The sequence below is a fragment of the Panthera pardus genome, unplaced genomic scaffold, assembly GCF_024362965.1.
Source record: "Panthera pardus isolate Hobbes unplaced genomic scaffold, ASM2436296v1 HiC_scaffold_2, whole genome shotgun sequence".
NCBI classification, from domain to species: domain Eukaryota; kingdom Metazoa; phylum Chordata; class Mammalia; order Carnivora; family Felidae; genus Panthera; species Panthera pardus.
The window spans coordinates 32,950,616-32,977,211 of record NW_026526765.1 but is presented as its reverse complement, the minus strand read 5'-3'; the positions used below and the strand labels follow the sequence as shown (position 1 = coordinate 32,977,211).

At 41.9% G+C, this 26,596-nt stretch overlaps 1 protein-coding gene and 1 long non-coding RNA gene across 7 annotated transcripts in view; one reads left to right on the top strand and one right to left on the bottom strand.

Moving 5' to 3' along the window:
• MROH2B (maestro heat like repeat family member 2B) overlaps positions 1–19,376 on the top strand; it is a 78,377-nt gene extending 59,001 nt beyond the window's left edge. For 2 of the 3 annotated variants that reach the window (XM_019464260.2, XM_019464259.2), the window contains 15 exons: positions 38–158; positions 2,526–2,623; positions 5,229–5,381; positions 7,557–7,714; positions 8,225–8,351; positions 8,947–9,134; positions 10,449–10,589; positions 10,899–11,013; positions 11,647–11,793; positions 12,035–12,217; positions 15,936–16,091; positions 16,431–16,565; positions 17,222–17,324; positions 18,331–18,396; positions 18,850–19,376. In XM_019464260.2, the coding sequence (XP_019319805.2) occupies positions 38–158; positions 2,526–2,623; positions 5,229–5,381; positions 7,557–7,714; positions 8,225–8,351; positions 8,947–9,134; positions 10,449–10,589; positions 10,899–11,013; positions 11,647–11,793; positions 12,035–12,217; positions 15,936–16,091; positions 16,431–16,565; positions 17,222–17,324; positions 18,331–18,396; positions 18,850–18,956 (1,998 nt within the window). In that variant the 3' untranslated portion in view covers positions 18,957–19,376. The remainder of the gene's footprint in view (positions 1–37; positions 159–2,525; positions 2,624–5,228; positions 5,382–7,556; positions 7,715–8,224; positions 8,352–8,946; positions 9,135–10,448; positions 10,590–10,898; positions 11,014–11,646; positions 11,794–12,034; positions 12,218–15,935; positions 16,092–16,430; positions 16,566–17,221; positions 17,325–18,330; positions 18,397–18,849) is intronic. The other variant, XM_019464261.2, reaches the window with a different exon arrangement.
• On the bottom strand, positions 46–26,303 carry LOC109275849 (uncharacterized). Of its 4 annotated transcripts, none has more exons than XR_008423690.1 (8): positions 22,115–26,299; positions 21,910–22,011; positions 17,774–17,837; positions 15,911–15,989; positions 13,811–13,920; positions 12,205–13,704; positions 10,965–11,175; positions 46–147 (listed from the first exon to the last, which is right to left on the bottom strand). It is a non-coding gene; the product is annotated as an uncharacterized LOC109275849 (long non-coding RNA). The 4 variants fall into 4 exon arrangements; XR_002084408.2 differs by lacking the exon at positions 46–147 and having other exon boundaries at positions 9,397–11,175; positions 12,205–12,452; positions 13,629–13,704; positions 22,115–26,303; XR_008423689.1 differs by lacking the exon at positions 46–147 and adding an exon at positions 9,397–9,423.
• Between the last annotated feature and the right edge of the window lie 293 nt (positions 26,304–26,596).

Here is a 26,596-nt window from a genome sequence, read left to right as displayed (position 1 = left end):
CCCCATCACCTTGCGCCCCATCTCCTTTATCCTCTAGGCTCCAGAACACTTTAAGATCGGCTCACTCCTCGGCCTCCTGGCTCCTCACTCCTGTGACACCCTGCCCACCATCCGTCAAGCAGCTGCCAGCTCCACGATTGGTCTGTTCTGTATAAAAGGTGAGGGAAAGATGAGAAACCCACAAGTGAAGAGCAGATACCTGTTTTCTTTTGTTCTCAGTTTTCCTCTTTGTTCATCGATGTCTCTCTGTCCCTCTCTTTCCGCTGTTCAGTCGTTTCTGCATTCTAATGCATTAATTATGTCTAGGATTTGTCTCTCTTTTGGATCTTTTTTCCCCAATGGCTCTGTTTTTTGCTATTTTTAGAAATAAAGATAATGACACAGATGCATTATAAAGGTCCATTGGGGTAGGTGAAAATGTTTTGAGAGTGTCCAGTTTAAATCACTGAGCACTTAGGCGTATTAGCAATGCTTCTTCTATCACAAGGTTTTCTTCAGGAAGAAATAGCACTATTACTAAAGTTCTCTAAGAGAGACAACTTTGTGGAGGTTTTTCCAGCTTCCAGAACAGAAACTCTGCTCTCCAAGTGCATGTGGAGTGTCAATATCAGGAAACGTAAGGAATTTTAAAACCTCAATCTCGGGCTGAAACCAACAAGCAGGGCCTCAGGTCCAGGTTCAACCAGCAGTGGCTTCACAGAGGATGGCCTTGCACTGCACATGCGCAGTTCTGTACAGCCCAGGCGCAGCCAGGACCATGGGTCTAAGTTTTTATTATTTTTTTAAATTTACATCCAAATTAGGTAGCATATAATGCAACAGTGATTTCAGGAGTGTATTCCTTAGTGCCCCTTACCCATTTAGCCCATCCCCCCTCCCACAAAAAATCATATGACAAAAAGATGAACATAAGGGAAGGGAAACAAAAATAATATAAAAACCGGGAGAGGGACAAAACAGAAGAGATTCATAAATATGGAGAAGAAACTGAGGGTTACTTGTGGGGTTGTGGGTCTAAGTTTTAATGCCATCTCACACCTGTGTTCCACTCCTCTTTCTTTTAAGTACTCAGAAAATGTTTATTAAGCACTTTCCATGTTTCAAGCATTTTCTGATGCTGGAGACACAGAGATACTACAACTATAAAATTCACATAAAAAATGTGTTAAAACTAAAAGGTGGGATTTGGCTTGGGGGAGGAGGGGTGGTTAGTCAGTGGAGAAGAAAAAATAATGTTCAACAGAGTCAAACTAGGTATGAAAGTCCCTTGGGGTATGGGAAGATAATTCACTAAGGATATATGCTTGTACCAAGCCACAAAATAAAAAATGAGTTAAGGAGGTAAGAACTAAGAGGCCATCCCAGGAAGAGAAGAAACGTACCAGAGAGGAACCTCGTAGGAAGATAGGAATTTCAACTCTATTATTGTTCTACCTATTCTTCCTTTAGGGTACTTTATTTTCCTGAAACATGCAAAATTCAGGTTCTCAAGTACTCTTTGTTAATAAAAAAAATCCCATACTTCATTATTTACTTTAACTCTTTTCCTCAATGGATTGAATAAGCATGGCAGAGAGAGGGAATATGATTATGAAACACCCGTTGAATACAAGTAACAAGTGTGATGCTAAATTAAATACCCATTTAATAATCAGTTTTGAGATGAAGAGACCTGAAGTTAAGAAACATAGCCATCCGCCGTGCGCCTGGATGGCTCAGTTGGCTAAGTGTATGACTCTTGATTTCGGCTCAGGTTATGATCTCATGGTTCATGGGATCAAGCCCCACATTGGGCTCTGCACTGACAGTGGGGAGCCTGCTTGGGATTCTCTCTCCCTTGCTTTCTGCCCCTCTCATTCTCTCTCTCTCTCTCTCCAAAAATAAATAAACTTCAAAAAAAGAAAGAAATGTACCCATTCCAGCAAGTAGTGGAGCTGGGCTGTGAGCTCAGGTCTGTCTGACTCCAAAGTCCATGTGTGTTCTGTTGGGCTGGGATGCCCGCCACAAAATGGTTTAGGTGGTAGTTTGCACAATTACTATACATTCAAACAACAAGCAGAAAATCGTTACTGCTTAGGTCTGGGTTTATAAATTGATTCCAACAATCATTTACAGAGTTGCTGATGTTTTTATTGCAATAGTTACCTTTCCATTTTCCCCAAAGTGGCTCACTGCAAAATGGAACCTCAACAGAGAGAGCAGCATAGCAGAGTAGTCAGAGCCTAGGCACCAATGTCAGACAGACCAGGGTTCAAATTCTGACTCTGCTATTTTTAGTCACTAGATAACCATGGCCAAATGACTTTATACCTTTCTGTCTCATCTTTCTCATCATCAAAAACAGGAGTGTCTACCTCAGATGATGTTTATGAGTAATAGATGAGATCATTGTATGCAGAGTATTTAGCATGGTACTAAACCACCTGTACGTGTTTGCTTTTACGCCTGCCCTTTCAATATGGCCAACCTCTTCAACCCCATCAGGTCTTTAAACTCTTGCATCTGTCCCCCCTTGTGGATTTTAGGCATTCACCCAGAGGTGGAAAGACTGCAGGATTTGCAGGAAGGGCTGCAGTGTGATGATGTACAGGTCCAGATCAAGATTTCTTCTAAAATAGCAAAGGTAATAGATATGGAGGACTGGCCAAGGGATGTAAAGATAGTTCTGGGTTGATTTCCAAATGAGTAAGCTGTGTATGCCCCACCACAAAGGAGAGCAGTGGTCTAGCCATTCTCTTAGGCTATCATGCATTAACCCTGGGTGCATGTGCCCTGTCAACACCTGCTGCTTATATTTCATTCTCTGAGAAATATTGTGAACCAAGATTCTTCAGGGTAAGGGAGGCAGTGGAGTGGAGTAGAAGAAACAAGAGCTTTGGAGTCTATTGAACGCATTCTGTGTGCACTGCTTGAAACCCATTCTCCTCATCTTAAAAAGAAATGCATAACCTACCTCTCAGAGTTGTTCTGAGAATTGGTCAATGAATTCATTCGTTTATTTAATCATTTATGCATTCGCCTACTATGTTCTGTGCACCTATCATATGCCAGACTTTGTTCTAGGCTCTAAGAATAGAAAAAGACAAAATGCCTGCCCTGGATGATCTTGTATCCTGGTGGATGGAGTCAGCCAAATAAATATGTCAGGTAGTGATAATTGAGAAAAATATAGTCAAGTAAGGGAATAGAGAGTAAGGGAGGGGCAATTTCTTAGAAAAGGCCACTGTGAAGGGGAGACCATGAAGACTGAGGGAAAAGAACATTCCAGGCAGAGGAGAAAGCAAGTACAGAGGCCCTGAGGTAGAGAAATAAGGAGGTAGTGAGATCCAAGAGATAGCTCAGGAATGATTCAATTGCCTTCCAGGTCTTGTTAAAGACTTTGACTTTTTTTTTTTTTTTAGTTTATTTACTTATTTTGAGAGAGATAGAGACAGCACAAGTTGGGGAGGGGCAGAGAAAGAGAGAGGGAGACAGAGAAACTCAAGCAGACTCTGCACTGACAATGCAGACGTGGGGCTCAAACTCACGAACCTTGAGATCATGACCTGAGCCAAAACCAAGAGTCAGATGCTTAACCGACTGAGCCACCCAGATGCTCCAAAGACTTTGACTTTTACTCCAGTTGGAAATAAAAGCCAGCACAGGGTTTTGAGCATAAGTTGGAGCACTATGTCCAATTGTGCCAGATATGAGATGCACAAGGGCTCTTCATGTGAGGCAGCATCATTCCTAATGTAAACATTGTAGATATTTATGTATTTTAAGGTAGTTATCCACAGATGGCAGTAAAAGTTCCAACAAAATCAGTCATTATGTCCATATATTTACAGAGAGAAGTGAACTGTCTTGAGGACAGGTGTCTTTTCCTAATTTGCACAAGCCCTGTATGGGCTAGGTGTGTTCCTGCAAGAAGGAACATGATCAGACTTCTATTTCAGAGGGTCATCTGGCTGCTGTGTTCACACTACAATACAGGCCAGCAGGAGTGAAATTAATGAGGTCAGTTTGGAGGAAACTACAAGGAGGTGGCTTGGACTAAAGTGACAGCAGCAGAAACAACAAGAAAGTGTCCAGAATAAGGGAGAGAGGCCAGTTGAGGGGCACGGAGGAAACATAGGTCAAATGCCTAAGAAAGTGTCTGATGCATGATAAGTACCCAAAAACATGAGTTCCCCTCCTTCCTTTCTTGCTAAACCATCATCCATACCAATATGAGGAAAAAACAGATAACCATTGAGTTTGGAGCCCAAGCAGGTATTTGGTGTTACATAGAACAGATGCGGCAGTCTGGTCCCTTGATCTTGGAACAAAAATGACTCAGAAACTGGTTGAGACATGCAACTATTCATGAAAAGGGACTCATTTCCTTTCAAGACCATTACTATTAAATATCAATCATCAGGTCACTTAATGCAGAGGGAAGTCAGTTGTAAATAGCAATGTTTTCATACCTACAAACTCATAATCACAACCATCTTGCTTGGTTAAAGCCCCAGACAATGTTCCTGGAATTCATTCAAACTGCTAACTTTTCACCTGCCAGCCTGCATTTTCATTAGGACTCACGCACGCATGCATATGTGTTCACACACACACACACACACACACACACACATGCACACGCACACTCATACTCACACACGGCTATCACCCATTCTGTATAGTTCTTGTACTTAGAGACCAAATTGCAAAGTTTTTATTTTCTAGAACTTTTGACTACTCTTAATTTTGAGACATGAAAGGGTAAAAGACAGGGATCATAACAATTCATACTTTTATGGAAACTGTGAGACACCTGTTATTCAGCATGGCACTTAGTACCTGGTGATAGACTTTCCTAAATTCCCAAGCCTTAGCTATTCTTTGGCATACCCCAGACATATTTCTGTGATATATGAAATGTATGCTGAAGTAATTTATATCATATAAATTGTTATACAAAATTTATACATTATTTTTCCCTTGTGGAGTACACTATAAGTTTGGAGAAGAAATTGCCTCAGGAGGCTTGGGATTCAATAAATATAAAATGATAAAAGGGCAACTGTAGGAAAAGTTTACCTAGAGGTTGTAGGGTATTGTCTCTATCTGTTTTAGTAGTTTCTATAGTTCCAATCATGTGCTGTTTGGAAATTCCAGTGGTTTCCAATATCTTAAAACAAACAGTAGCAGCATGTTGCATGAAGTGAGGTGATTGATAACATGAATCTTTCTGGGTACATTCTCAGATCGTCAGTAAACTCATCCCAAATGAAGAAATTCTAATGTTCCTGGAGGAAACCCTGGATGGTCTGGAGACCCTTAACCCCACCTGTACAAAGGCCTGTGGCATATGGATGGTTGCTGCCCTGAAGGAGCAGGGAGTTGCTTTGGAAGAACAGGTGAACTGACAGCCAGTTTGACCATCGAGCAGAATTCTAACACTTCTGAAATGCCAAGTTGATTGCTACTTCCCAGTTTGTCCTCTGTTGGGAAATAAGCAAGAGCATGCATAGCCTCGGGAGGCCTCAGCAGAGACCCAACTTGTGTATTAACAACAAGGCTCATGTTGTCTCAGCCTGTCTCAATTGCCTCGCTAGTCTGTGATCAAAAAGTCTTTCCCAACTGTCACTCTTTGGCCAGAGACAGCAGCTCTCTACCAAGGGCATTTGGATTCGGGAAAACTGGACTGTTAGATCTATAAGGATGAGGGTGACTGTGTGGATCACCTTTGGGATGACCACTGAGGATCAGTAGAGTTTCTAATTCCACTGCCTCTCTTCAGGCTTCTCTTCCACACACCTTGGGGTTTGTTTTCTGGTAAGGAAGGTGTCATTGAAGAACTGATTGAGGGAAAGTCCTTAGTCCTTACTCCCAGCTGGAGAGTTAGGCAGAGTGAAAAGGATTTGAGCTCAGGAAGCTTGGTTAAGAGCTCCAAATGGGGATGCTCTAGCCTTTCTCTTGAGGTTGGAAACAAAATTCAGGCAATTCAAAGATTAATAAGGAGGAAGAGAATCTTTAACTCAATGAAGGCACCTCCTATAGGTGAAAGAAGTTATGGTCCCCATGTCCCGGGTCAACCACCCTAAATTAAAGAATTCTCCAAAGTATGACCTTTAGAAATTATTTCTGTGCTAATTACTCTCCAATCAGTTTTTTAAAAAATTTCCTGAGTGTGTACTATGTGGCAGGCATTATACTGGACATGGGAAGATCAAAGGTTCATAAATTTGGAATGTTGTTGTATTTGTGTGTTTGGCATTAAAAGGGAGCAATAGGGACCTAAATCCTCCCCTAATGGGACTCTGTGGTAATCATATTTGCCAGATATTTATGTTTAAAGAATTTTAATTCAGAGTAAATGTCATGTTTAACCTAAAAATATCTATCCAAAATAAACAAGAGAAATATCTACTAGAAGCAAAGCTACTAGCAGATAGATATGCCCTTCTCCACGTCAAAAATCCAAATGTATAATATCATTTCCTGCTGCCCACAGATTCACATCCAAATTTGGAAGGTGACCTTCAGTGTTCTCTAGGATCTGGCTTCATCTTTTCTGTCAAGTTATCTTCTCTTATCACCCTCATTTTCTCTGTGTTCCAAACTGGACCATTCTCTTGTTCCAGAAATGTTTGCCGTATTTGCTTGGGGCCCATGCTCTCATGCTAGTGTGTGTGTGTGTGTATATATATATATATATATATATATATATATATATATTTTTTTTTTTTTTTTTTTTTAGAGAAGTTTTAGGCTCACAGCAAAATTGGGCATAGAGCCCTGTACCTCCTCTCCCCACACACATGTATCCTCCCTTACCATCAACATCCTACAACATGGTGGTACATTTGTTACAATCGATGAACCTACATCAACACATTATTATCACTCAAAGTCCACAGTTTCCCTTAAAGTTAACTGTTGGTATTGACAAACGTATAATTGCACATATCCACCATTGCAGTAACATACAGAATACTTCCACTGCTCTAAAAATCTTTTGTGCTTCATCCATTATCATGCTTTTTTATTTTACATCTTTATCTATATTCTTCTTTGGGATGAGGATGACTTTCCCCACCATCCCCACCTTGCCTTTTGAAATTTCTATATATCCTTCAAGACCCACATCAGGTGTCCCTCCAAAGTGACCTCAGTTACTTCTGGGTTCCCTCACAATCTTGTGAACCTCTTGTGTACATTTGCCATATACTGCCTGGTGCACAGGCCTTTGGATATATGGCTGGTATTCTTTCTTAGAACATTCATTCCTTTTGAGAAAGGGCTACATCGTATTCCTCTTTGGTAAATCCCCCACAATGCCTAGCACAACACTTGGCATAATGCAGTCTTTCACTAAATATTTGTTACATTGACTTAGGAATAAATACCCAATATACCTACAATCCTCATGAGTAAGAGATAGGCCATGCATAGAATTAACTAGTGTTTCTAACATGATTATATAATTCATCAACTACCCATGATTAATATGCTGACTATATGTGTCCTAAGCCATATAGTAGAGGGAAAATGGCAATTTAATGTTTGATTTGGACTTTTTTTTTTTTTAGCTGTTGGAGATCTTGAACATGATTTACTATCACATGCCAGTCCTCAGACAAAAGGAAGAAAGTTTTCAGTTTATGCTGGAAGCCATCTCTCAGATAGCCAGCTTTCACATGGATGCAGTTGTTGCTAACCTTTTACAGAAGCCTCTGCCCTTTGACAGGTAGATTCTAACGGAGTTCATTCCTTCTCCCAGGAAATGCTAATCCGCACTGAGGAAGAATTTGTGGTTTGAGAGAAAGAGAGTAAAAAGAAAGGTTGAGAACATCTCACCTAAATAATAAGTTCAAAAATGGTGTTTGAATCATAAATAATGTTTTTCCAAGTGTTTTTCATATACATATCCTCCTAATATGATAAGATTTCTTTTTTTAAAAAATACATCATAGGAATAAGTGAATATTAGAAAATGAGTATTTCTCTTCTTTCTGGTTGCCTTGAATTTCACCTATGTGAGAGGTTTGTGCCTTAAAGGACATTAACAAACCTCAGTAACCCAAGTCCAGAATGCTGGACTGTTAAATAACACATCCTTATCATCTCCGGGCATGTTAGCATCGCCATCTGTCCTTGAAATTTTGATTAGTCATAATGTGGTTTTAGAGGGGAACAGATGAAAAAGCTCATATTCCAAAGAGTTGTTTCTTATCAGCTTCCTGGCTTACCACCCTAGGGACACAAAGACATTGTGGAAGGCTCTGGCTGAGAACACAGCCTCCAGTGGTAAGCTCTTGAGAGCCTTAACAGACAAACTTGAGAATGAATTAGAAGATGACGTAGCTGGGCTGGAGGCGATTTCAGTGAGTTGGACAACCCATCGCATACCTGGAATTGTGTCCCACTCCATGGTCTGTCCCCACCTGAACCTTGGTGATGTAGCATTAATCATACTTCTTCCCCTCTTATACCCTGATTTTAAATCGGCTCCAGTTAATTGGAGTTAGTTGGACAAATATGGCAGCAATTTTGTCTGTGGCTGATCACTTTTAGAAGCAAATTTCTCATCATCCCAAAGAAAATCTGTGGGTCCGTATTTACAAATTAGTCTTAAGATATCCAAAGCACCCCTTTGCAAGACCTCAATGCTGGAAAAGATTTCATTTCACCTGACTGGTGCCCCCTAGAGTTTGGAGTTGCCGAACATAACAGTCCTGAGAGAGAAACACAGTATGAGCTGAGAAGTTTCCAAACAAATACACCCTCTTTTCTGGCATTTTTTTGTGTTTTGTTTTGTTTCGTTTCGTTTCGTTTCGTTTCGTTTCGTTTCGTTTTGAGTATGAGTGCGGTCAACTTGGAAAGCAATCCTTTGGGGAGAAAACAACTTGAAGGTCAGACCAGGGAGATGTCCTTGGAGGAAAGGAGCCTGTTTGACCACGAAGTCCTTTCTCCCCTCAGGTGGCCTGTGCTATGTATGAAGTGGTATCGGCAGGCACCCCTGTCACAAGCTTGTACCCAGAGGTGTTCACTCTTCTCCTGAAGTTGGTCAGCTGCACACTGGGCCAGAAAATGCCCACTTCCACCTTCAGCCACAGGCGGCGGGTGATGCCACAGGGAGAACGGCAGCAGACCGCAGACCCCTGCAGGTAAATGGCCAGGCCAGAGGGCCTGCCAGAGCTGTCTGGACCCCAGACTCTAGAGGAGGGGCTCTGTTAGTCAACGCCTATGCCTCCTGGCGTGGCCTCAATTACCCATGAGGCAACGAGTCTCCACACTGCCCTTGAGCCCTGTTACTCTTCCTCCCTGAGCAGTACCCAGTACAGTTGCCCAGAATGGTCACATAACAACGAATAGCAGCTCTGTTTGCTTCCATAGAGAGCCTGTTCTGCTCCATTTGTTTTCTCTCAGTGAGACCCTTCAAAGAAAGCTGGAATTCTGGGATAGTCAACGCCACCAAGGAAAGAAGAAAAATAGAAATAAATACCATATTTTATTAAATTTAAGATATCACCAATTGAAGGAAGCAAAATTATTTTGTGCACTATTGAAAAAGAAAGAAAGAATCCTGATTAAGCCATGAATCAATGCTTTGTTATACTTTAAATTTTTTACTATGTATTTATTCAAAGAGCTCTTTGAGAATTATTAGCTGCACATTTTGATCCTACATCACAACGCTCTGTTTCTGTGCCCTTTTGCATAACTTTTCATTCCAATGTCAAATCCACCTTAGTTTTTTTTTTTAATTTTTTTTTTCACGTTTATTCATTCTGAGGGACAGAGTGTGAGTGGGGAGGGGTAGAGAGAGAGGGAGACACAGAATCCAAAGCAGGCTCCAGGCTCTGAGCTGTCAGCACAGAGCCCGACGCAGGGCTCAAACTCACAGACTGTGAGATCATGACCTGAGCTGAAGTCAGACGCTTAACAGACTGAGCTACCCAGGCACCCCTCAAATCCACTTTGTAAAGACATTTTAAACAACGGTTAGACCCAACACATGTAGTTCCAATAACACAATGTTACCAACATGACAACAGTATAAACAACCATGCCTAAATCCATGCATGTTCGTGTGCACGCACTGGTAATAACAACTACACCACAACCACTCTCTGGCCAACTGTCATAACACACTATCCATTGCAAGCCGCATCCTGCTTCTGAAGGGCTGTTTCAGAATCAGTGAAATATAGTATTTGGCACTTTCCATCTTTAGGGCTTTATTTTCTCATGAGAGGTTAACAAAATTTTGTGGCATTATTTACTGGTCCAAATCACCTCAGTGTCCCCTTTGGCCCCAAAACTGAAGTGTGAGATCAGGCTGTCTGGTGTTTTTCCTCACACAACATCCATTCATCCAGGGTGAAGCAGCCTTGTGGGGAACAGAAAGAGTGAACTTGGGATTCGCAACTCCCTGTATGGGGTTGACTTACTTTTGTGGTGCCCACTGTCTCCTTCAGGCTCTCAGTCACAACTCTGAAGTGTGTGCAAGCCCAAGCCATGAAAGAGGGCCTTGCCAAGGAATCTGATGAGGGGGACAACCTATGGACCCTTCTCAGCAGCCCCAGTACCCACCATGTAGGAGTATGTGCACTGGCCAGGTAATGTGTGGACATTTAAGAACTGGATACAAAGGAGAAAAATTAAAAACAGAGTAAAAACTGCCATGTAGGCAACTTTACTGGAAGCAATGGACTCACCCAGGATCTGTAGTCCAGGAGAAAAAATAGGGAAGAAAGAGCAAAGGCAGATGGGAAGGGATGGTGGCAAGAGCCCAAATCCTTAGTGCTCTTTCATGGAACATTCCTTTTTAGATCATTTATTTCCCTGAGAGAGAAATAGACTAAAATCTCCTCCATTGTTTAGAAAGAAAAAAGTCTCTGCTACAATTGGTGCCTTGCATTTTCTAGGAGCATGGCGCTGTGGCAACATGGAGTCATACTAGACATCATGGAGCAACTGTTTGCATCTCTCACCTCCTCCTCGGAGAACTACCGGATAACCGGCACAGCTTTCTTCTCTGAGGCAAGAGAGAACAGTCATGTCACTGCCCAGCAGGCTCTCTGGGTCCCCTTGGGGGCATTTCTCTTAGGGTCAGCAGTTCAGTGGGAGCTGGAACCACAGAAGAGGGCCCTTCAGGAGAGCTTTGGTAGTACAGAGATTCAGCTGCCGCCAGAAATACAGTACCTGAGAAGGGAACGAGAGAGGAAAAAGAACTCACCCAAACCTCTTCTTTCGCTCCAGTCTGCCGGAACCAACCTCCCAGGACAGAGAAGGGTGGACGATAGATATGACAGGGACAAGACAAAAAGTAACCAACAAGTATATTATTGTCCCCTCACACCCTGCCATAAAGGTTGCCCCAGACAACCCGGAGAAAGAACATTGCCAGTAACTCCCGTTTTCCTGTTTTTCCATTTAGATTAGAGACATCCTACTTAACTGGGTAGTGTGGTTCTCATCACCATGTAACCTTGGCCTGTGGGCTGCTCAAATAGAGAGATTCATTTCTGCCACACTTGCTGATTCACCTGAGGGCTTTCTCCCCTGCTCCAAGAGCAGCCGGGTGCTAGTCTTTAACTGTAGTTATGATGCACTTATCATTCTCCTGAAGAGAGGCCACTCCTTTAACTAAAGGGGTGAAGTGGTTGTTTTCAGCTCATGAAGGAGCCGATCCTTTGGAAGCATGGGAATCTACGGGAAGTGCTGATCCTGATGGATCAGAGTGCCTGGGACTCCAACGCCATTTTGAGGCAAATGGCCATCCGAGGGCTTGGTAATACAACTTCTGGAGCCCCTCACAAGGTAAAGGGAGTTGGGGTAGGTGCGGGGGACACTTAATCAGAGTTTAAAATAATTATTTACTAACTCACACCTCGTGCTTGTATAGCAATTAAGTAAAAATCCAAAAGAAATTGCTACAGTGGTATCTCTCGAGTTGAAGTATGTGACCCTAAGAGAATTCCAGTTTCCTTGGGAGTCTCCTACCCTATTCTAGATGCACAGAGAACAATTTTCAAGATTACGAGACCTTATTTCCAAATAGGTGAAGAAGCATAAGCAGATAATACTGGAATCTATCATCAGAGGCCTGTATCACCTGGCCCGCACCGAGGTTGTCTGTGAAAGCTTGAAGGCTCTAAAAAAGATCCTGGAGCTGCTCACAGACCGGGATGTGAGCTTCTACTTCAAAGAAATAGTGCTGCAAACTAGAACCTTCTTTGAAGACGTAAGTGAGTCTGTTCAGAATTCTGCCCTCCCAGGAGCGAGTGAACAGAAAGAGATTCAGGTGGTGCTGGTAGCAGGCAATGCTGGTGTCCCATCCATATTCCTTGGCCTTCCCCTGTGGTCACCCGCACACAGGTTACCTGCACAGAGGTCACTTGTACAGTTCTTATGCAGGCTGCTGGCTTCTTGCCTCTCTCTCGGCCTGAGGGTACTCACTGCCCTGGGAATCAGGATTGCTCTGAGCAGGGTGAGCCAGACAAATGAGAACAATCAGGAAATAAACAATAAGAAACAAAAGTTTGCAAATAAATTTCCCAGCTTCCTCACCCATCACATGGATTGAGCTCCACTTGCCCATAAGGGCAATACCCTCACGTATATTCCCTTTCAAAGCTTTCCTCTCTGTCCTGTGTCATTCCCAAAAATTAACACAGAACTCAACACAGAACAAGGACCCCAGTGAAGACCTTGTCATCTCCAACACTCTTTTCCACATCAAGATTCAAAGGTTCAAAATGCTTGTGTGGTTCACTTCATCGAGGAGTCAGTATAAACTACAGCCGGTGGGCCAAATCCCGCCCCGAGCATCTTTTCATAAATTGGGTTTTATTCGGAGCACAGCCACGCTCACCGGTTACATATTGTCTACGGTTGCTTTCACACTTCATCTGCAGAGTTGATTAGCTGTTACAGAAACCATATGGCCCCCAAAGTCTTAATTAGTTACTGTCTGGCCCTTTACAGAAAGAACTTGCCAACCCCCAATCTAGTCAATAGCCTAGAAATAAATTTCAAAAAAGATCAGTTGGTGACCCTAGAACAGAGGAAAGTCATTTTCCTTTATACCTTCCAGAAAACTAGATTTTATTATTATTTTTGGCTTATTCACCGTCATCAGTGTAAAATCTCTTTCACCTCCAACTTATATCTGTTTTTTATAATCGAAAACTGTTTCCTCATGTTTGTTGTCAGAGGAGATGGAAAACTGCTGGTTTCCTCCTCTTAAACATTAAGCTTGATTAAATTACCTTTCTACCTTCTAGTCTCCAGACTGAAAAGTCTTCATTTCCTTCATTATTCATAATAAACCTAATTTTTCAGCTCCTTAAATATTTTACAAGCCAGTGACTGTGTTGTATCTCTAGATGTGGCCTGCAGAGTATTGAATACAACCTGAAGAAAAATTACCTCTCAGGTCTAATTTTTTTATTTATCCACTCCAATTTTTTTTTTTTTAACTCTTGCCCTTTCCTCCTGACTCTTTGACAATCCGTTAACTGTATAGACTTCTGGATTTTAGTCTGTAATATATACCCACAGTCAATAATTCTCCAGTTTTGTATTTTTTAGTTTCCTTTGACAGCAGCTTTCTGCTTGTTTCCAGCTACCTTCTCCAATGTTATCAACATTACTTTTTAATTCTCATCTTGTCCTCAAAACTGCTTTCTTGGCTCCCACTCAATGCTGTATCTTCCAATGATGTATCTTCTGTAAAATAACAAAGATGTTCTTTTCTCTTTTTTTTCCATTACACAGATCATTGATGACAATTTTTGACAACAAAGAGCTGAAACAACCCCTTCAGGGCCCCCACCTGTTTGTTAGGTTCCCCAGGCTGTTGTTGGTCCAGTGATGATAATTCTCTTGGATCTGAGCCTCCAATAATCACCTATGAGTTTTGTGGTCAACATAATGTTTCTCAGTCTTATGCAAAAGAAAAAAAAAAAAACAACTAAAGTCTTGCTGGTTGTTAGGTTAGCACTTTCTCATCCTTAATAGGTATTAATTCCATCATATTTGTATAAAAATGAAGTTTGATAAAACTTAGGTCTTAGTAATGCCATGCTATTTTTTTCTCTGGCAATGCTCTCTTCTCACAAATAAATTTAACTATACTTTATGATACCTTTTAATCTATATATTAAGCATATCATTCTATAATCTATATATTAAGCATACCATTCTATAATCTCCAAACTTCTTTCCCCCCTCCGTTTCTTTCAATATTTAAGCACTTTCTTGGAATTCTTAAAACATGGTGACACTTCAGTGAAGGGGCAGGACGGAAAATATGGCTGCCATGCCATGCTCCAGTCCCTGCTTGCGCCCATCCCCGTCCCTGAGCAGCCACCTTACTCTCTATGACTCCATTCTCTCAACTCGAAACAAGGACACTAAGCTCTAGGATCTTTCCCAGCACCTACAACAGGTTCATTGCTTCTTTTCTGCTTTTTCATCATCCAATTGGTTGATCATTCCTTAACCTATCATTAGGTCCTATTATTTGATTTGGGAAAATTTTAAAGATTTTGCAAAAAGTAAATACCTTTCTAGGTATTTTGTTATTGGTTTGCTTTCTTTTTTCTAAAGAGAGACCTTTTAGGGAGCATAGCTGGTTCAGTCAGGAGAGCATGCAACTCTTGATCTCAGGGATATAAATTCAAGCCCATGTTAAGTGTGGAGATTACTTGAAAATAAAACCTTTAGGGGCGCCTGGGTGGCTCAGTCAGTAAAGCGTCCAATTCTTGATTAGGTCATGATCTCACAGTTTGTGAGTTTGAGCCCCGCATCGAGCTGTCATTGCAGAGCCTGCTTGGGATTCTCTGTCTCCCTCTCTCTCTGTCCCTCCCCAACCCTCTCTCTCCCTCTCTCTCTCTCAGAATAAATAAACTTAAAAAAGTTTTTTTTCCTAGTACATTGAAATTTCTACTTCTTTTTCCATTATATAAGGTCACGTCTCATGTAATCATTTAACTTTTCTGGCCTTGTCCCAACCAGCCGTCTTTCTTTTTTCTGGAAGATCTTTATCAACTTTCTTTTTTCTGTCATTTTTGCTTCTGTGCCCACTTCTGATACATTCCATCTTGCCACCAAAATTAATACTTCTCTATCTTCTCCCCCTCATATTCGTGGGGATGCTTTTCAAAAGTTGGCCCTTGTTTATCGCTAATCCAAAATATAATATTCTGCTACTCAGAATGACTTTTCCCTTCATCACTCTGCCTTTATATGGGTATCTTAAACTACTTTTCTGGACCCAGGAGGAAAAAAAAGAACCTCCAGAAAATCCATCAGTGTTTGTTAGAGCTGTGAACAATATCAGCAAGGTTTGGGGGATGATAGAAGACCATCTTTCTCCACCACCTCACCCTTTGGTTCTTAAAATCATTGTCTAACCGTCCTGGACAAGGACGTTCCTGGACAAGCAAGGAAGTTCCAGAACTTCTTATATGCAAGGGTAGGGCTAAGAACTATTTGTTTATTCTTTGTCTCTGAGACCAAGGGTCTTCCGAGTTGCCTTTCATCACATTGGAAAGTATTTGGGACCTTGGAGAAGAGCCTCAGGCCTTGGGCAATTTAGATTTGAAGCCCCATAAGTCTAGGCTAGTGGTGCAGTCGGGCTAATTTGTATAAAATACATAAGCAGGAACCCTCCCTGGCCTGTTTACCGTCCCTGTGGTCATGTTTCCCCAGTAGCCACTCAACTGACAGAAACCAAGTCCCAGACCCATGGTCATTTAAACTCGTGGAGTGTGAGTGCAGAGCTTCTGGAAAAGAAAGAGTGTTCTTGGCACACATGAGGGCAGTGACTGGAGCGCACCAGTGCCCGGGGCACAGCCTCCCTCTGCTGAAGTGGGACAGGGCAGGGTGGGGGGTGGACACGGGCCGGGAATAGCCTGTGATGGGGACTCACCCATGACATGCATCTGTCGTCACAGGAGCAGGATGATGTGAGACTGACTGCCATCTTCTTATTTGAGAATCTGGCATCCCTAACAGGAAGAAGGTGGAAGATTTTTTTTGCGGAAGAAATAAAAAAGAGCATGATTTCATTCCTTCTCCACCTCTGGGATCCCAATCCCAAGATTGGAGCTGTAAGTGGTGCTTGCACAGACACCCGCACCTCCACCCCACCCCTTCGACCCCCCACCCCTTGGCCAGAAGTGCCAGGAGAGCTGGTCTAGCTGGACCAGAAGCCAGATCTGAGGCCACCACTCCCAACTAGACCTGAAAACTGCTTCTCCAGCCCTAGGTTCTTTCTTGCCCTCTCAGATTGTTCTTCCATCCTTGAATCTGGGAAGGTGCCAGCATAGATCGTAAGCCCCTCACATTGCAGGCATCCACTGCCACTCTCCCAGCCCTAGGCAGCACCCTACTCTTCCAGAAGACAATCCAGTATTCTGGACTGTGACTCAAAGAACTCTGTTTCTTAGGCTTGCCGTGATGTCCTGATCATCTGCATCCCTTTTCTGGGCCTTCAGGAACTCTATGGGGTGTTAGATCATCTCCTCGATGGTCAGGATCTACCAAGGGCCAGAGATTTCTACCGGCAACTCTGTGTGAAACTGGTGAGCATGCAGTAAATGCTGCCTGCAAAGCCATAGCCAAGAGTCCAGGCAAATCCCAGACAAGCAAACAACACAGCAAAGATCTCTGGTCAGAGTCAGAACTGTCTTGGAGGGACAGCAATGATTCTTGGTGTCCTGCCACATTACTCTCTGCTCTTTTCCAAGTCTTGACTGGGATCTGTTCTTCAAGATTCCTGAAACCCATCTGTTGATTAGTCCCAAAAGCCCTAGGACTTTTCTTTTTTATAAGTTTATTTATTTATTTTGAGAGAGAGAGAGAGAGAGAGAGAGAGAGAGAGAGAGCATGCCTGTGGGAGGGGCAGAGAGAGAAGGAGAGAGAGAATCCCAAGTAGACTCTGTATGGGCAACATGGAGCCTGATGCAGGGCTCAAACTTATGAACCATGAGATCACGACCTGAGCAGAAATCAAGAGTTGGATGCTTAACTGACTGAGCCACCCAGGTGCTCCTACCCACCCCCCAGTACTTTTCTGATTAAATTCAGGTTTGAAATGGCCAGAAGACATCTTCCAGTAAAATAATGGCTCTGTGAGTGTTCACTGGTCTTTAGATTTCCCTTTGCAGGACCTACAGAGTGCCAAATTTCACACAGAGTCACTTTCCCTCTTTGTCCTCTTTGTAAAAATCTCTTTTAGGCAAAGAGAAACCAGGAAATCCTGTGGATCCTCCACACACACTCTTTCACCTTCTTCAGCAGCAACTGGGAGATGATCCGGAGTGCTGCTGTCAAACTCACAGGTGAGGGCACATCTGCACTCCCTATTCAGTTATGTTGCTCCTTCCCATCCACTTTTGCTTTGACTGGAAGCTACTCTAGCATGAACACAAGTATGACTGGTGTGACCAAAAAAGAAATGCCAGAAAGGAATTCATTTTACCTCTTGGAACATCTTCCCTCAAAGGAACCAACTTGTTCTCTTTTGCAAACATCTTCTGACTTCCCAACACCTCCTCTCCTCCTACTAGACCCTCCTCCCTACTGGGCCCTCATGCTTCTCTGGTTCCAAGTCATCACTCTTTCTTTTGCCTGAGTCTTTGCTCCCAGCCGGCTGCCACTGCCTAAATGGTTTCCTTTGCCTTGTCCCTTAACATAAGCCATGGTAAACCTTTTAAGCTCAGTTGAAGCTGAGAGTTTTAGCAGCAACATGATACAAGTGGAAAGTGTGAGGGTCAAGAGGCCAGCAGACCTTGGCTCTGCTCTGTGATGCTGGACAATTCACTTAAATTCTCTGGGTTGCCTCTTTGTCTGATCTATAAAGTAAAAGGAAGGTAAGTGAATCCCTCAGGATCCTTCTATCATGAAATTCTAAAATTTATCATGAAGCCAGTTCCAACTAATCCAGCCCACTGTGAATGGGCCACCTGTAAGACTGAGTTAAAACATAAGGATTCCTTATTGGATCATGTATATGACCCCTCCAGCTACACTGTAAACTTTTTGAAGACAGGGATCATATCTTACACACGTTAGAAACCCTGACAACAACCGGCATGCCCTGCGAGGACACCACGTGATCTTTCCCAAATGCACATTGGCCGAGGGACCACTTCCACACATGACACTTAACACTCAATAGACATTAGCCCAGCATCATTCTGGGGGCACAAAGGGAGTCATAGAGTTTGCTCATTCACTAGCCAGACCATTTAACTTCTGACCAGGAGCAGAGCCTTAACCTGACCAGTTTTTCAAGGCCTCTTCCTCTATAACGAAATTAGCACCTGTTTCTCCTGTTGATTTTAGATGCCATTGTTCTCAATCTGACCAACCAATATGTGCAGTCATTAGACAAAGAGCAACTGACCACACGTGAGTACCAACCCTAGTTTCTGCGCAGCCTGTTGTCAGAGAAATATCTGTGAGAAGGAGAAGTTAATTATGCACCAAGTTCCATGTGAGTCCAGAAACTGAAAATCATAGTACCTCATTATTGTCTCTAATGCTCCCTAGATCCTGGGATTTCTCCAGAGTATAAAGCAACCCGCAGCTCCAGCTGTTTGCAGGCATCATTCCCAACAGACCATTATTTTCTGATTGTCTATAAACCTACTGATCACAAGGTCAGGATCTCCTCTTCCCCTATGTCAGTGTTAAAATAGATCCTCAGCTTGCAGATCCAAATCCTACCTGTTGGCACAGAATGTAAGCATGGACCCAGGGCTCTGCATAGAGCTGACCCTGAACAATGGAGCCTCACAGGGAGGCAGAGCTTGAGCCTTGGCTTTCCTTGTTCACTGAACTTTGCTATTCTTTCTGTTTCAGGGCTCCAAGCACTTCGGCAAGACCCCTGTATCAGTGTCCAGAGAGCAGCCGAAGCTGCCTTGCAGACGCTCCTGAGGAGGTGTAGAGAGATAAGCATCCTTCTGTAAACCACCAGGAAATAAACTGCTAGGCTTTTTCTACAACTGACTCCTGTCTTCATCCTCACAGCCTACAAACTTGCAGCATTTTGAGGATAGAGATGGCGCCTAGCATAGGGATCTTGGAGTAGTGATATATTCCTTACCCTCCATGGTCTCCCTGCCACCTTCCATTAGTAAAAAGTAAACCCCACAAATTCACTTGAGGGATAACCTGTGATTTCAGTAGTGACAGCCACATAGCTGGAATATTATGTCCCAGCAGATATCAAAAAATGACAGAACTGGAAACAATTCTGCTGCCATTAAGAAAAGGACTACTGTTATTGCCACACATAGCCTTGTTCTGTATTATCTCTGCCAGCCTTGAATTACTACCCACACGCTTTACTTTCTAAAAAGCAGTCTTACAATAAACTTGAACCTGTGTGTCCTTTCTCAGGTTGTAATTTCTGTGTCGAGGCTATGCCCGGTACTTTTCTACAAAAGACCCATTCTGGCATTGTATTAAATCTCATGGTTTTCTTTCTGTCGTTATCCCAGAGCATTCCTTCCTTTGAATGGCGTGTGTGTGTGTGTATGTGTGTGCATGTACGTGTGTGTGTGCATGCATGTGTTAATCTTCTTCACAGCATCTGAATCATAACTCCTGACCCTTTTTCACAATGCCTACATGAAAGGTTACATACATGAAATCATGTACATAACAAGAAGTTTCTAACACAGAGGCTGGTACTCATTGGACACGACCAAACCATCACGATCATTCATTAGCAACATTATTCAATTGATGCATCCCTTTCCAAATTCCTGTTACCTATATTCTAATCTCTTCCTCAACCTCGTTGGGGAAGGATCTTTTGTTCCTACCGATCTTCTAGGGGCCCTAGGAATTTTTTAGGTCAGATATTTTAGGCCAGAGTCCACTTATTCATTCATTTAACAAATATTTATTGAGTGCCTAAAATTTACAAGGCATTGTTATAGCTACTAGGGCTACGACTATGAACCAAAAAAATAGAAAACTTCTACCCTCTTGGAACTTATATGCTATGAACTCTGTGTCTAAATTCTAGAAGATGGAGCCAGCCTCCAAGATGGCCCCCAGCGATTCTTGTCTCTGATATTCATATTGTCCCCTCTCACAATGAGTAGAGATGACCTGTGCAATCAATACAATATTTCAGAAATTACAAAGTGTGACTTCCCAGGTGAGATCACACATGGTATTGAACTCTCTTGAATCACTTACTCTGGGGGAATCCAGCTGCCAAGTGAGGGGGATACTCAAACAGCTCCAAAAGAGTTCCATGTGGCAAAGAACTGATACCTGCTGCAAACAACGAGAGCGAACTTGCTAGCTATGTTAATGTGCAATCTTGGAAATAGATCCATGAGCCCTCCCCAGGTCTGAAGGTCTTCAGACGATTAAAACCTCAGCTGACACATTGACTGGATTATGAGATAAGATATAGAATGCCCAATTAAATTTGAATTTCAGGTGAACTGTGAATATTTTTTAGTAAAGTATGCCCTGATTATTACATGAGACATACTTATACTGAAAAAAATATTTATTGTTTATTTAAAATTAAAATTTAACTGAGCATCTTGTACTTTTATTTACTAAATCTGGCAACCCTACTACAATCTAATAAGAGTCCTGAGGCAGAATCACTAAGCTGAACTCCTCCTGAATTCCTGAACCACAAAACCATATAGTATATCTCTGTTGTTTTAAGCCACTAAGTTTTGGGGTCATTGACTAAGCTCCAGGGGGTAAACATTACACAAAGAGTCCATGATACCACCAATGTTGTATGCATATTTCTGTGTATAATTGTGTAGGTGCATTTTCAGGGTAATGGCTTTCATTAAATTCTTAATGAAGTCAGAAGCTGTTCCCAAGCATAACATATATGAAACAGAGCAAGAAAAAGCAAATAAGAGGTATGGGTTTAGTCGACGTCTTTGGGCAGGTTATTTCAAGTCAAAAGACTTTTCAAAAGAGCACCGTCCACTAGAACTTTCTGCAGCGATGGAAACGTTCTATATCCGCACTAATATGGCAGCCACTAGCCACATGTGTCAACTGAACTCTTGAAATGCAGCTAGTCTATCTGAGGAATTAAATTTTTAATTTTAAGCTTAAGTAGCCATGTGTAGCTAGTAGCCACAGTATTGTACAAGACAGTTTTGAAACGTGGGGCAAAGAGTCAGAATTTGAGCTGGGTCACCTCGGAATTGTAGGATATTCTCAACATGAGTATAAACTCACTGACACAGGCCTTTGTCTGATACTAATTTATATATCTCCACCACTATTCTCCATCCCGCCTAGCATCCAACAAAGAGCCTTCCTCATCACTGATCGATAGAAATTAGGTAGAACATGGTACTGTAATAGTGTTGCATGATGACAAATGGTAGCTATGCTTACGGTGAGCAAAGCATAACATACAGACCGATCGAATCGCTATGCTGTACACCTGAAACTAATAGAACATTGTGTGTCAACTGTACTTCAATCTAAAAAGAAAAGAAACTAGGTAGAACGGGCACGTGAAACACACGTTGCCACTGAAACTTTATCTCTCTAAACCCTAATCTTAGGATTCTCTCTTGACAAGAATTCCCAACACATTTTTTCCTCACATCCCAGCAACTCTCCTTACAAGTTGTGTACCTTGGGGGAAAACATCTAACCTCTCTGTACTTCAATTTCCACATCTGTAAAATCAGGGTACTGATATCTACTTCAAGGTGCTATTGTGGGGATGAAGTGTATTAATGTATATGTAAAGCATTTAGAAACCTAGAATAGAATCATTGTTAAGTAAATGTTACCTATACAAAATAATGTTTTTTATTTTTATTTTTATTTTTTGGAGAGAGAAAGAGAGGGCACAAGTGAGTGAGGGGTGGAGAGAGAGAGAGAGAGAGAGAGAGAAGCAGGGCTTACCGGAAGTGGGGCTCGAGCTCACCCGAAGTGGGACTCAAACTCAGCATGAGGTCATGACTTGAACTGAAGTCAGATGCTTAACGACTGAGCCACCCAGGTGCCCTATACAGTATAAGTATTAACAATATGAATAAATTTATCATTAGAATCACAAATGTTAATGTAAACTCAGCAACTGTCATATACAACTAACTGATTATACCACCTCCGTGGGGCTGTGTTCCTGATCCTGTGAATGCTGCTGCCCTCCTTGGGGGGCTGAAAAAGAGGCGACCTCTCCATTCAGAAGATCCCAGCTCAGCAGCTGGCGCTCCTGCTGTGCCTGCCTCACAGTTGAGCCACAGTCGGGTTGTGTGGCAGGAAAAACGTAGATCTCTTTGTTCTCCCCAACAATTATTTCTATTAAGCCCTCCCAACGACTACTATTCCCTCTCAGAATTGCCACCAGCCCCCCCCCCCCAGACCTCTCTTGACAGTCAGTCCTCCAATGGCCCTCTGTGGTTCATCTTTATGGTTCAAACGCAGGCATATCACCCAAGGGAGAAATACTTGTGGAGCGGTCTCAGGGAAATAGAGTTACAGAGGAAAAGCATGTTCAAGTACTATTGAAGAAATCAACAGATTCCTCACTCCTGTTGCTTGCCTTACTATTATTTGTACATTTAATCATTTCTCAACTCATGTTTACTTTATGATAGAGTGCTTCAGGGACTAGAACTGCTTTAAAGGGCTCAGGATCACTGTTTTGCAATTCTGTACCCTGCCCTTTGACCCCATAGTGAGAGCCAGGGCTCTGCTGGTAAATCAGGGACATTTAGCTTGGCTGACCCGGCTAAAACAGTTTTACCAGAAAAGAGGAGAACAAAGATCACAGATGGGAAGAAAGAAATAGGCTTCCAGGGAAAGAAGCCAGGAGGATTGCTTAATTGGAATTGTCCCTGCACAGCCCTAGTTTTAAAGCATAAAATACAAGACCAGGCACTTTTTCTGGAACCCTCGAGACACTTTGAGATTGTAACAAAGATTTTCTAATAGTGTTTTATTATTACTAGATTTAGTCCCCAATCCCACCATTATCCTTCAGATTACCTAAGTGTGTGACTAGAGAATGCACAGTCAGCTGGATATAGTGGTAACCTGTGAGCTAATCACGAGCTTTCCTCCAGGCCCCTGACAGAGAACAACTTTCTGATAAGCAATTTTGTATGGCTGCACTCTGGGAATGATCACTTGTTGAATTTCTCTTTCTTACTCATTTTTTACAGGTATCCCTAAAACTGGGACAATAGAAAACATGGATAGAGTCAAGAACAATATGAGAGAAAGACAATGGGATTCATTGTGTGTGTGTGTGTGTGTGTGTGTGTGTAAACTTGCCAAGTCATGACATGACAAATGGCATTTGCTTCTTCCTTTTACTTTAAGTAAAAGTCAAACTTTATTTTCTCAACAAAACGTCCTTACTTATTTGTATTTCTTCTGGACAAACTGTCCTGGATTTTATTTATTGAATTATGTGGTTATCCTGAAAGCAAGATAAATTTGGAGAACACAATTTTATAAATACATGTGACTCATAGCTTCTTTTTCAATTTGGGAGCCACCAAAAAACATAAGATAAGAAATCCTTCTACATTACCTATCACTTCCTCCAAATAGTCTCAGAGGTAAATCCAGAGGATTAAATTGACCAATGCCCTAACACCTTCCTAAATGCACAGTGGTCAAAAAGAAGCTCTACCTTGGAGCTGGAGAGCCTGGAAAATTGCTTATTATTAGCCTGAAGGATAGGTTAATGAGGACTTGTTTTTCAGAGAGTAGAGGGGCAGTAGGAATTTATCTTTACCCTGATCCCAGTGGAATCATAAGAAAATCATTAATTACCTCACATCCAACGCTCAGAGGTTCTGCACAGGCCTGTGGATGAGGGTAGACAGGCCTATGGCAGGACTTGTGGCCTAGCCAGTTTCCAGTCTATAACATTCTGTAATGTTTTATTCTGTAAAAGAATAAAACCCTATAGGACTATAACAGAAATGTTTTATTAAGAAATAAAGATGGCTAAATAGCAGAGGGCCAAATGTTGAATGACAAATCAAGTTATACTGTATCTGGAAGACAGTGGGTAGCCAAAAGAAGTTCTTGATCAAGGTAGTAAAATGATAAAAGCTGTACTTTGGCATGTGATTAACAGAGTAGATAAACTGGTAAATCAGATAGTAGTGATAGGCTTTTGGACTAAGGAAATATTATGAGAATAAATGACAAGACCAATTACTAGTAAGAAGATTGAATTAGTCATCAAAAACCTGCCAACAAACAAAAGTCCAGGACAAGACAGCTTCACTGGTGAATTATACACAACATTTAAAGAAGAATTAATACCAATCCTTTCAAACTCTTCCAAAAAATACAGAAAAGAAGGGAACACTTCCAAAATCATTTTATGAAGGCAGAATTACCCTGGTACCAAATCCAGAAAGGAAGCCCCAAGAAAAGAAAATTACAGACCAATTTTCCTGATAAACATAGATGTGAAAATCTTCAACAAAGTATTACCAAACCAAATTCAACAGCACATTTAAAGGACCATATACCATGATCAAGTGGAATTTAGGTTGTAATTTAGTTCACCGAGATCTCAATCACCTTTCTCTTCTATATCACACCAACTCATTGCGTTGATGACATTACACTGATTGGACCAAATAAGAAAGAAATAGCAGCTAGTCCAAACTTATTGGTAAGACATTTGCATATCAGAGGGTGGGAAAGAAATCTGAATAAATTCAAGGACCTCAGTGAAATTTTTAGGAGGCCAGTGCTAGAGCATGTCGACATGTCCCATCTAAGGTGAAGGATAAGTTGTTGCATCTGGCCCCTCCTACAACCATGAAAGGCACAACGCCTACTGGACCTCTTTAGATTTTGGAAGCAACATGTTCCTCAATTGGGGATGCTACTCTAGTACATTTACTGGCTGACCCAAAAGCTGCCAGGGCTGAGTGGATCCTAGAACAAGAAAAGATTCTGCAACAGGCCTGGGCTGCTGTGCTACTTGAGCCATATGATCCAGCACATCCAGTGGTGCTTGAAGACTAGCTGCTCTTTCTCTCTTATCTGGTCCAATCAGTGTAATGTCATCAATGCCTCTCTGGGATAGCCCTGAAGGACAGTGGTGAAGGGAAATCCTCCCAGAGGGCAGAACTTTGGGCAATGCGCTCAGCTGTTCACTTTGCCTAGAAGCAGAAATGGCCAGATGTGTGATTATATACTGATTCATGGGCTATGTCCAATTATTTGGCTAGAGTCACCTGCCATCTGGCCACTTTGGACTCCTTATGCCTCTGAGTCAACAGGAAGAGAAGAAATAACTGTGCTGGATGGGGTGATTAATCCGGATTGCCAAAGGAAAATTGGACTACCACTCCACAATGAAGGTAAAGAAGAATATGTCTGGAATACAGGAGCTCCCTTAGGGCATCTCATAGTATTACTATGCCCTGTGATTAAGGTCAATGAAAAACTACAACAACCCAATCCAGGAAGGACTATTAATGGTCCATACCATTTAGCAATAAAGATATGGGTCACTCCATCAGGTAAAAAAAACCACAACTAGATGAGGTGCTTGCTGAAGGTGAACAGAGTACAGATTGGGTAGCAGAAGAAAGAAGTTATAAATGCCAGGTAGAACCACATGACCAGTTACAGAAATGAGGACTGTGACTGTCATGAGTATTTCCTCCTTATTCTGTTACAAGTGTGTGTTGTGTATTTGCAAATATCATTATTTTCTTTGCTATCTCTATATCACACAACATAAAATTATTTACTTTATATCATAGTATTTAAGTATTATTAATTTTACATCACAGTACTTAAGTTATAGAATATCAGGAAGGAGAGTCAACATCACTCAATTTCTTTGCCTCCTCTCTGAGGAAGGAGTTACTATGTTTTCAGTTATATTACGTTAGGTAGAATTTTGACCTTGTTATTATCCTTCTTTGGAAACTAAGTACATTTTGGAGATGCATATAGGTGCCACGTTTACCAGGAGTGGACCTGTGAGTTAATTTTATGTGTCAACTTGACTGGGCCACAGGATGCCTAGGTATCTAGTTAAACATTTGTTCTGGGTGTGTCTGTGAGGGTGATTCAAGAAGACACTGGCATTTGAATCGGTGTGTTGAGTAAAGCAGATGGCCCTCCCCAGTGTGGGTGGGCACTGTCTGACTGCTTGAGCGGAGACATTGGTCTTCTCTTGCCCTTGAATGGGACTTACATCATTGGTGCTCCTGGCTCTCAGGGCTTCAGACTCAGACTGCAATTTATACCAGGGTTTTCTGGATCTACGGCTTGTAGATGGTAGATTGCAGAACTACTTGAGCTCCACAATCACATAAGACAACTCCTCATAATAAATATATAATAAGCATATTTTATAGATAGATGATATATAGATAGATACATAGATAGAGTCTGTTTCTCTGGAGAGCCCTGATATACTCTACTTATATATATATATATATCACTTATATATGTTACTTCTATACTAGTCAAAGGAAAACTCTTACAGCTATATTAATCCAAAGTAGACTTCAAAACAAAGGATACATCAGAGATAAGGAGACACTTCATGGCAATAAATGGCTCAATTCATCAAGAGGACATAATGATTCTA